This window comes from Orycteropus afer, unplaced genomic scaffold (assembly GCF_000298275.1).
Source record: "Orycteropus afer afer isolate SDZICR_OR568_19922 unplaced genomic scaffold, OryAfe1.0 scaffold00095, whole genome shotgun sequence".
Classification (NCBI taxonomy): Eukaryota; Metazoa; Chordata; class Mammalia; order Tubulidentata; family Orycteropodidae; genus Orycteropus; species Orycteropus afer.
Window position 1 is genome coordinate 2,405,073 of NW_006921682.1, and position 11,632 is coordinate 2,416,704.

Here is an 11,632-nt window from a genome sequence, read left to right on the forward strand (position 1 = left end):
ATTTTAAATTAAATTTAGAATTATTTACACCCACAATCCCATCCTAGCCTCAAGAACTCATCTGTTAAGTTTCTTGGGCTCAAGCTGTTTTACTACAACACATATGTCAAAAATGCTATAAAAATACTCAACAATTTAAGGCTTTCCTTCACTTCCCAGATTTCTTGCCCACAGAAGTGACATAAATATTGAGAACACAAACACTGTGTTAAATACAACATGAAAGAGCAAAAACTGGAGGTGTATGTGTGTTTAAGATACAAAAAAAGAAGATGTTAGAAACGTCCAGTGCTGTTTGTAAAGGAAGAGAAATCACATGGTTTTGGCTTTGGCCATGGGCTCTGTCTCCTGTTCATACTCTATCTCTACATAGGCTCGCTTTCTCAGCAAAGGTCCTTTCAAGGGTGTTTTGCCGTTGTGTTTAGCATTAAGAGCCTTCCCTTCTTCCTCACTTGAAGATTTATCATCCTGATCTTCATCACTGCTGGCAACCAGTTTATCCATATCCTAGTATGGGGAGAGAAACAATGAAAGAGAAAGGAAAAGAATGTTAGATTAGTTCCCCAAACTCCCTTCATTGTTCTCTCAGTTTAGAACAAACTAGAAAATTTATATGCCTCTGTGCATGTTCAGAAACCCTCCATACTTTCTGCTGAAGGCCAAAGGATCTTTGACTCATAAAGCTTACCTCGAAGTCACTTATGTCACTCTCATCTACCTCATCATCTTCCACAAATTCTCTTTTTCCTATGTCCTAAAGAAAAACATAATGGTTAGGTTCAAAATACATAATGAAAATTAAGTTTAAACATCTAGTTTTATTCTTTGATAAATAAGTACATAAATGACAATCAGAATCAGTCTACTTATTATCCAGCCAGTATCTAGTTATTCCAAAATCAATACTTCTCAATTACGACTTTTTTTTTTTAGAGATCTCAATTCTCATGTCTGATTTAAATCATTAAAAGTAACATGTCCTCACTTTAATGGACTAAAATCAGTATATAAGGAGGGATTTACAAATTATTCTTGGTACATCCAACTAAAACCTGTAATTCAAGTACCATAAAAATGCTTTACATATAGATAATAGCCTGAGGGTATACCAAACAAGTAAAGTTCTACTTGCCAATTAGCCCATCTTCTAAAAATACTATCCATTCAAACACTTCTCCTATTTAATAGTAAGATTAAACCCAATATAATTTTCAGTAGGTTCCTTAGTGGTATATTTATCCACTGATGAGGATTCTTCATTTTTTACCTGGCAGGAATAAGCTTTAGATACCAGTAAGTAAGATTAAAGTTGTCAATGTCTGTTGGCTGAACTACCACAACAAAGCAACCACTGCTGAACCTAAATCATTCTCATGGTGGAACAAAATGACCAAATAATTATTTCTGTTAGGGGTAGGAAGATGATATTCCATATCTCAATTACATAAAAACATACATAGTCTATATAGATCACTGCTTGACAAAACAAAAACAAGGCTTACTTCTTCATCTTCTTCCTCTTTTTCCTCAGCATCTGAAGAGTCACTCTCTGCCTCCTGTTGTTCCAGGGCCTTGTCGAAGGCGTGGCTGGGGAAGTTGTAGATGTCGCCATACTGAGTAACATAAACACAGACTGGCTTTAACTAAATTTGGATATTACACTTCAAGTTCCACTGTCCAACCTATTTTTCTACCTCAATGTCTTAAGTAACACTACTTAATTTTATACATAGTATTTCTGTATTATTTTTAAGTCTAGAGTTTGCAGTGTCTTAAAAAGACCCATTTTGATTTAAATTATTAGTGATTAATATCAAACATGTAACTTCTATGAGGATGGAAGTAGAGCACTTAAAATTTGGTAGTCTATGAAACCCATGAATTAGGACAGATGTAATTTTGCTAATGAAGGGGAAAGAGTAAAAAATAAATCTTAATCACATTTTGTCTATAGGTGACACTACTTTTTTAAAAGGGAATAAAGAGACTAGGGTAATATGGAAGAGGAGCAAAAGTATGGCCTTTATACAGAGTTCTATAACTGATGCATTTACTGAGGTTGGAAAGAATGGCAGAGAGGGGAAGGTCTCTCACACTGATGCAGAGTATCAAGGGTAACCAGAGCACTTTATGTGTTTGCATTAGTGAATTCAAATGAAGAAGCCAAGGTCTAAATGATATGTATTTATTCCAGGGAGGAAATCAGGGTGGAGACCTTTCCAACAGCTTTAAAAACAGTTTTCCAAATATTTTCTAGCAAGACACGACACCTAAGAAACAAAAGTTATACCCTAAAGCTCCATGTGTCTCACCGTATCTTGTTTCAATCTCTCCAGTAATTCCTTTTCAATGGCATTGTCCAGCTGAGCAGCTATTAATGCCTTTTCCTATAAGAATAAAAGAGAAAATCCATTTGCTTAATTAGTACTAATTTTTCAGCCTGTGTAAATGGGAAGAAACTATCATGTTTGTATAAGAAAGACGTAAGCATTTTTCTCCTCTTGATATTATTAAGGCTTCTGCCTCTTCAACCAGGTGGTTTTTTCTTTCCCTTTCACTCATTCTCAGAAACCTTTAAATTTAAAAATTCATTTGTAAGCTGAATTCTGAATTAAATTCTAAAAACGTCTGATAGATATATAAAGCATGTTGGTCTACATATATTTATGTATTTCAAAAAATTAGCAACCCAGAAGCCAGAATTTGTAAAAGTTAAGAAAAGGGAAGACAGACCTTTACCTGTCTATGTCTTCAGAAACTATGTTAGAATCCACATGATAAATAGGAAAAAAAAATATATCGTCTTTCTCTAATGACCTCTCATAGGACAAAGAGCCTGGCTCCAACCTATACCACCCTCCACCTAAAAGATAAAAATCTGACCTCAATCTACATTTCAAGCTTAAGATTTTGCATTAATTTTATAATGAAAGCCACAAAAGGTTTTAAAGTATTGTACAGTGAAGCTATGGTAGAATAATTAAACTGTGTAAATCATAAGGCCCACAGACTGAAGGCACATGGCTGAGTAATAAAGTTAATGTGATATTTTACACTGTTTTCTAAACTGGAGTGCCACACCTAAAGGTGATCCACTGAGGTATAGGATGAAAATATTCAAAACTTCTATGTGTAATTTCTCTTGAAATAAATGTCACAATATTTATCACAGAGACTTTTGGTGTCCTGACTCTGTCCTAGACAAAAGTTGTTCCAGATACAGTGAGCAAGACATACTGAGCAAAGGACATCCTATTATAGTTTCAAAGTGGTGGTCTCACTTCCTTATTCAGAATATTACAACATTTAGCTGTTTGTATTTGCTTGGTTAAGTGGATTTATAAATGATATTGAATCATTTGCAATAAAACTGGTAACAGTCATAAAGGTATGCTGGTTATCCAGTGCCATAACCAGCTGTCATCAAGTCGACTCTGATTCTTGGTACCCCATGGGTTATCTGTGGAACTATGCTCCATAGGGTTTTCATGGCTGATTTTTTGGACATAGGTCTTCAGATCTTTCTCCAAGGTGCTTCTGGGTGGATTCAAACCTTCAACTTTTCAAATGGCATAGTACTTAAGAAAGTTGTAGAACTTAAAGGTGAGTCATAAATTTTTCACAAAAAGAAAATGTCCCATATTTGCCAACCTTTGCTGAGGTAGCAAATGGCTGTCACCAGTATGTTGCCTAGCAGAAGTTTTTAAAAATATATTTAATCTATTCCTTTAAGAGAAAGACAACATTTTAGCAGTGAGTTTGAAGAAGAAATTTTTCTTTTTAAACTTGCTTTATGGATAGGTATCTTTTCAGCTGTTGCATGTAATTACATCTATGTGATACTGTTGCTAAAAATACCATGCGTCTCCTATAAAAACTACAACTACACACTATTTTCCAGCCCACCTGAAAATCTTCCAAATCTAGATTTTTCAGAGGGCTTCAAACACATTGGCTAAAAACAGCAATTTAATTTCTTTTGAAAGTTTGCAAGAATACCTGTTTGACAGGAAAGATGGAAATTTCACTGGATGAATTTGAACCCAAACCTCTGCATTATTGGCAGAAAACAATGAAAAATGAAGAGCAAGTTCTTAATAGAAACCATCAACAATATACTTCTCTATGTATCTTTGAGATACCTATCAGTTATAATAGCTCTGAGAGACAAATTTATACTCCGCTAAGAACCAGATTTCCGTTTCACTACATACAAGCTATTATGATATACACACTGGTGCAAATATATATCTATAGTAATATTTATAAGTATTATTAGTATTGAGGAGTACATATTAAAATACTGTTGATGGAGTGAATGAAAAGTTTGGAAACCCCTTATATAATAGACTTGAAATAAGGAACTTCAAGTGATTAATACAAACAGCTTCAAATTATTAAAGCTAATTCTTGATGACCAAAAATCAAACCAAACTCATGCCATCGACTCAATTCTGACTCATATCGACACTATAGGGTTTCCAAACTATAAATACTTATGGAAGCAGATGCCATATCTTTCTCTCATGGAGTGGCTGGTGGGTTCAAACTGCTGTTTGCTTAGTAGTTGACTGCTTTAACCACTGCATCACCAGTGCTCCAACCAACAGTGAGATACCAAAATGTAACTGTTCAATATGCATACTCCTCTCTGCATCAAAGGCTGGGGATTGCCGACCAGAGTAAATTTTCCATGAACGGCACAATGATTACCTTCAGTATTCAGTTCTAGTGATAAACCTTCCCAGTTAACTTCAAGAAAAAACTCCATATTAAAATAAAGTCTGTAAGTCCTTATTACCAAAACCAAACCAAATACACTGCTGTCGAGTCGGATCCGACTCAGTGACCCCTCTTTGGGTTTCCGAGGCAGTATCACTACGGAAGTAGGCTGCCCAGTCCTTATTAGCAATAGCAAAATCCAAAAAACTCAATTTACTGCCAAAATATGATCTGAAATGACATAAGCCTCTTTAAAGACTTTTTTAAAATTCCATCTAATGTGAACATTCTTGTATTTCACTGCAGAAACACTATAGTGTTGGATTAGAGTGCAGACTTCGCTGAGATAATATGTAGGCATCATACCAAAATTCTGAATTGTGAAACTTTTGACCTCAAGAATTTAAATAAGGGATAGTGGATCTCTAAGATTTCTTTTTTGTTCTTCCATTGCATAGATTTCCAAAGCACCCATATTTTTACCTATACTGAAATTTATAATCTTAAAATAGGGGAAATCAGATGTCTTACACAACTAAAACTGTTAACCACTATTGTTGTTGCTGTCAAGTCAGCTCACACTCATGGTGACCTTTGCCTAAGAGAATGGAAATGTTGCTGGTCTTGTCCCAGGACCTGAATAGTTGACAGACAATGGTGACTGAATGTTTACCATGAGACCTGCCAATAAAACCTCCTCCAATGAAAATATGGGAGCTATGAATATCAGAATAAGTTACCTCTCTTCTTTTTTCCCTCCTCTCCACCTTCTTACTCAAAGGAACAAGTTTCCTCCTATGGGAAATAAAACATGTCAGAAAATCCAAGTACACATACTATGTGTTCCTTTTAAAAGATGAAAAAAATGGATTTGAATTGGTTTTGTAGTTCAATACAGCAATATTACATGATTCAAAATTTTGCAGAAATATATATTCCAAAAAACCAGATGTTCTACATATATTTTAATGTGGCTGTCTGTTTTCTTTAGACATTTTGAATCTTTCAATGTCCTTTACAATCCTGAGATAAATACCTCTGAGAACTAATTCATTGCCATTGAGTTAGATGTGACTCATAGCAACCCCTCCTTGGGTTTCTGAGGCAGTATCACTACAGAAGGAACTAAGGGAAAGAATTCTGTATGAGACTGAAAGCATTCTTTGTAGGTCACAATTCTTAAGGTATTCAATTAATTCTGTAGATTTTTATATTACTTTTTAAGTTTTCAAGGAAATCACAATACAGTTTGTATATTCTCATTTGTTCACATTTTTAAGGTAATTTTCACATCTTTAATATTAAGATTTACTCGGGTTATAAAGAAAATTTCCTGAAGCTGATTTTCAGGCAGGGAGGGTATAATCAAGTTGTACTACATTGTTTTTAAAAATCCTGCAAAATCAAAGGGCACCATTTTAATCTGAGGTAAAGTTTCTTCTTCTTAGTTGTTATCAAGTCAGCCCCCAACTAACAGTGATCCGTTCACAATGAAAGAAAACACTGCCCAGTCCTGTGCCATCTCCAGATCTGTTACAAACCAGACTGTTCTAATCCAAAAAAATCACTAGCTGATTTTTCAGAAGTAGATCACTAGGCTTTTCTTCCTAGTCCCTGTTAGTCTGGAAACTCTATCAAACCTTTTGAGCACCACAGCAACATGCCAGTCCCTACTGACAGACAGATGTTGGCTGCACTGAGACGCATTGGCTGGGAATCTAAATCACTCACATGGAAGGTGAATATTCTACCACTAAATCACCATTGACCCTTCTTTTTCGTTAGTATGTCATAAAAAATTACACAATGTTGATTTTAACAGCATTATCACAAATCAACTCTATACCATACTTCATGGAAAGAAAGACAGCCTGAAAAATCAAGGATAAATATGAACCACCTTAATACTTACTGTCGCTTTAGTGTAAGTTTTCGAATTCGAATTAGGTACTGGGTGATCTTGGTGAATCTCTGCTTGCATTTGTGTCGAATAAAACGAGGCCAGTAAATCAGATTTTCATCTATTTGCTCCAGCGCTTTCTCGTAGTTTTTATTGAGCCTGACCTAGCAAACAAAAAGGAAGCTTGAAGGGCAAGAGTAAATGATTAGGTCTCCACTATCAGCAACATCTGATGAGGATGGCTTCAAAATTTAATCCAAATATGACTGAAGAAGAGAAAACAGCATGTGGGGTTTTCACTCTTGACCCACTGTCACTGCAACTTTGTGTCTTAAGTCTTACCCGTTCCCAGAGACGCCTAGGAAAAGCTGCTCGTTCTATAACCTTCATATACAAGTAGCACTGTCCTGCAGGAGGAAGTAAATACCTTTAACATTATTTGGAGAGACTAAAGCACAACCTTTTAAAAGCTGGTGAACAATTCTCATGGAAGTTAAAAGTGGGGAGTTACCTTTTTCTTCTTTGATAGTGGCATACTGACTGTTTGCTAAGGGGCAGGATGACCGATTACATAGTCCAGTCAGGCTGTACTCATTTCTACAAAAGCTCTGAGTCTTAGTTCTAGAGCAAGAGTAGTGAAACAAAGATTATAAAATGGTTTTCGTTACCAACTAAAAGAATGTCTGAGTTGTAAATCCAGACTCACCTTATTTTGAAGGAACAAAATTGTTTGTTTCCTAGTGTATCCCAGATAACCTGCAAAGACAAAGTGAAAACCCATTTCAATTGTTCTGACTCATCAGATGGCATATTAATCCAAGAAGACAATGCCCCATGACAGTGCCCTGCTTTCCTGAAGAAAGGAGCTTTTGAGGAGTAAGAGGCAGAAGACATAAACACCTTTTAAAGTAGTCTGACTTGTTTTCTTTACAGAAATAAGACTCGTAGAAAATTCAAAAAGACAAATTAGCAGCAACCATAATCCTATTAGCCAGAAAATTGTTAGTATATTTTAAGTATTTTTCCAATTTTATGTATATCTTTGTATATTCCACCTACAATATTATCCCTACATATATTTTTAACAAAAATGAAATAGTGTATATATTTTGTAACTTTGCTTTTTTTTATTAAATATGTACATCATTCATTTTTTGAAAGGCTGCACAGTTCCAGATTTCTGGATATACATACCAGAATGTGATTTTATTGAGGACAAGGAAAATGATCTACTGCTATCTTTCAATGACAAATGTGCTCTTTATTTATTCAGCATTTATTGTGTACTTAATTTATGTACAGCACTGGCATCTTTAAGTTCTGACACAGTAGACACTTAAGTATTTGCTGAATGAAGGCAGGTATAGTCCTCAAGGAGTTTTATCTATCTAGTTAGGAAAAGAGATATGTAAACAAAAAATCAAAAAGTAGCAGTCTAAATGCTGTAATGTTGTTATGTGCCGTCGAGTCGGCCCCGACTCATAGCGACCCCTCCTTGGGTTTCTGAGGCAGTATCACTACGGAAGTAGGATTGCCCAACCTTCCTTCCGAGGAGTGGCTGGTGGGTTTGAACCGCCAGCCGTCTGGTTAGCAGGCAAGTGTCTTAGCCACTATGCTACCAGAGCTCCCAAATGCTGTAATAGAGGTATGTAATAGTAGGAGAGACTTTGAGAGACTGAAAAATAAGGCTTTAAAGCAGTTAAAAGGAAAAACAGTATAAAAGGTTAAAACACATTTTAGGAATTTCATAGGCTGTGTTAGCAGGGGACAGTAGGATATAGGTATGAGGAAATGAAACTGGAAAAGCAAAAGCCAGATTATTAGAATCATGTATGCTAAGGAGGTGGGCCCTGGGTGGCAAAAACCCACCCAGAGTTCCCTCAAAAGACAGACTTGGCTATCTGCTAATGGCTGAAAACGCTATGGAGCAGTTCATCATTGCTGAATTAACTGAAAATGCTTGTAATAGTCATTTTTGTTCTCCACATTGCCAAAGGATGATTATCAGTACTAATTTTATCAGTATCTTCACAGAATTTGAGAAGGTTGACCACCTCTGTTTCCTGGCACTCTGCTTTCTGTCCTGTCCACTGGCCGCTCCTTCTCACTTTCTTCTGTTGGCTCCATCTCTTGCTTGAATTCTAAATGTTGGAAATGTCTCCAGGGTTTGAGTTGAGGATCTATTCTGTCTACCTAGAGGATTCATTCAGGGTTGTAGCTTTAAATGTCATCTCTAAGCTGATGACTACCAAATTGTCATCTCCTGGTTAGAGTTCTCTCCTGAGCACCAGGTTTGTATATACACCCAGCTGCCTACTTGATCATCTCCACTTGGATGTCAAAAGGGCATCATAAACATTGTTGTTGTTGTTGTTATGTGCCGTCGAGTTAAACCCGACTCATAGCAACCCCTCCTTGGGTTTCCGAGGCAGTATCACTACAGAAGTAGGATTGCCCAACCTTCCTTCCGAGGAGTGGCTGGTGGGTTTGAACCGCCAGCCGTCTGGTTAGCAGGCAAGTGTCTTAGCCACTATGCTACCAGAGCTCCTATCATAAACATTAGCATGTCCATATGGACTCTTAAGTCCACACTCCTCAGAAAGAATACCCTGTTCTTTTTTCAATCTCCACTATCTCAATAAATAAAACCGCCAGTTAACTATTTGTTCAAATCTCAAATCATTTGATTTTTCCATTTTCTTCTTCATTTACTCCGTCATCAAGTCTTGTCAGTTATACTGATAAAACAGACCCAAATTCATCCATTTTTTTCATCATCCTCGTTATTACTACCTTTGTCAAAGGTATCACTACTTTCCACCATACCCCACTCTCCTTGCTTTTAATCTTGCTTCCTTTCAAAAGCCCTTCACAAAACAACTAGAGAATTTTTCACAAACACAAATCAGATTTTGTTTCCTATTACAAACCTAAAAAACACTTCTTAGATGACTCTATGATTTTGCTGTGAGGAACAAGCCCAATCTCATTACCTATTCTTTCCCCTTGATTCCTATAATCTAGTCACATTCACGTTCTTTCCAATCCTTCTCTCATACCTTTGTATCTTGGTACTTTGTTGCTCCTACTGTCAGGATCCATTGTTTTTTTCCTCCTCAGGTTCTTACTGGCTGGCTCAGTCTCACCTTTTACATCTCAGCTCAAATGCCACTTGTTCAGAGAAACCTTCTTTGATTAGCCCTCTCTGGAGTAGTTTCTCCGACTGATGCTCTACTTCATCGCTTTCGGTCTATCTTTCACAATACTCTTTACCCAGTGCAATCATTTTATATATTTGTCCATTTGTTTATTATCTGTCTCCCCCACCACTGGGCTCCAGGAAGGCAGGGGCTTGCCACTTGCAATCTCCAGTGATTGCCACGATGCCAAACACACTGTAAGCACTTTCTAAATATTTCTTCAACAGCTAAATGCATGAATATAGGATATATTCGAAATTAAGTTAAAGAGTGGTGCAAAAGTAAAAACAAAAACAAGAAACGTAAAATAGAGAAAGCAGATTGAAAAGTTAGGTGGGACATGGGATGTCGGGATCCTTAAACTTGGTGTCTTAAACCCCCAACCGAATCCTCTCCTGCTCCTCGCCCAGCCAAGCCCAGAGAGACCAACAGCATGCACAAAGTCTTTCTTTGCTAAGCACCTAGGACTGGATATGTCGACCCCGCGGATTGAGGTGGCGATGTCCAGGCTCTGGGTAACGGGTTGGAGTCCCCTGTAGACACTAGAGCCCCACGTTAGAAAATCGGGGTCCTGGAAGCCTCGCTTCCATAGTGGAACGAGACAGAGTAATGTGCAATTTCTGAGTCTCCTAAAGCGGGCGAAGTACCCTGCGTAAATACAGGTCACGAAAGAACCGGAGGAGACTCACATCATCTGATTGCATGATGTCCCGTTCAGCGTGGCTAGCTTCGAGCACCAACCATACTTCTTCCGGAAAATCACATCCGGAAACGCTAGTCTCACCTATCGCGAGAAACTCTGAGACTGTAAGAGATGTACAGCGCCACCTGGCTGTCTTACCTTTCGTGCGCGTCTCCGCCTCCCGGTTCTTACCGTCTGTGCGCGCTCACCTTTGCTTGGGGCTCACCCTTGCTTGGGGCTCACCCGGGATTGTAAACATGGCTAAAGGCCCCGTAGCGACCCTGCGCGGGAGGATGTAACACGCAGTCGACCCAGCCCTGGAACGCGAAGCCAGGCGAGCCGATGTGCATTTGGGACCGTCTCGGGGTCTCAGACTCAGCCCGCCCTCCCGGCCTGTTTGCCTGGTAGTGAACTCGGGAAAGGTGCAGACCCGCGCCTACTAGGTGCCACAGTAAGGAAGCTCTGGCGGTACCTTCGCGCTGGACTGTTCTGTATTTTTAGTCCTTCACCGAGTCTCCGCAAACTCGGCACGCTAGGCTGGCCCTTTCAGCGTAAGGTCTTTCCTCCCTCAGTAGCACCTCCCTTACTTATTCCCACAGACACTCGTGTTTGATGCTGCAGTGAGTCCCAGTCTTTGAAATTCATTAATCAGTTAATATTTCAGAAACAAATGTGGAGGACTAACAGCTCTTCTTTTCATATTTGCTATGGGAAAAAGAAAACCTTTACTACTTCATACTATTTTATAAAAGAAAGGACATTTTAAACCCGAAAAGTAAGAAAGGCCCAATCTTTGAATAAATAGGTTGTTGTTGTTATGTGTTGTCGAGTCGGTATGCAGCTTTAATTTGAATGTAGATCGCTGATGAAGGATTACTCAAAGCACAGCTGGCCAAAAACAGCAGCCAATTTATCAAGATTTATAGACCCTTCAAACAATAAACAGAAGGCTCAAAGCACAGAACAGAGTGCTCTAACAAGTCCAATGGACAGCAGACAATGGAGGATGGATGTGCATATCGTGTATTGAATTACAGGATACCAGGAAGTGAGTTAAAGATCTACTTACTATCATTCAATAAGCCCAAAACAAAACTAAAGGCTGCCAGGCAATTACCATATGACAGA

At 38.0% G+C, this 11,632-nt stretch overlaps 1 protein-coding gene across 1 annotated transcript; it reads right to left on the reverse strand.

Moving 5' to 3' along the window:
* Positions 1 to 312: 312 nt before the first annotated feature.
* Positions 313 to 10,526, reverse strand: MAK16 (MAK16 homolog). Its single transcript, XM_007942701.2, has 10 exons — positions 10,512 to 10,526; positions 7,329 to 7,378; positions 7,134 to 7,243; positions 6,965 to 7,029; positions 6,635 to 6,786; positions 5,463 to 5,517; positions 2,313 to 2,387; positions 1,503 to 1,613; positions 689 to 754; positions 313 to 507 (listed from the first exon to the last, which is right to left on the reverse strand). The coding sequence occupies exons 1-10, from the start codon at positions 10,524 to 10,526 to the stop codon at positions 313 to 315; spliced, it is 894 nt and encodes a 297-aa protein (XP_007940892.1).
* Between the last annotated feature and the right edge of the window lie 1,106 nt (positions 10,527 to 11,632).

What these genes read in the sequence shown, in the direction of transcription:
- MAK16 (XM_007942701.2), bottom strand. An exon ending in CACTATCAAAGAAGAAAAAG is followed by an intron (nt 7,030 to 7,133) that starts GTAACTCCCCAC and finishes TTCCTCCTGCAG; the next exon opens with GACAGTGCTACTTGTATATG. An exon ending in GTGACATAAGTGACTTCGAG is followed by an intron (nt 508 to 688) that starts GTAAGCTTTATG and finishes TCCCCATACTAG; the next exon opens with GATATGGATAAACTGGTTGC.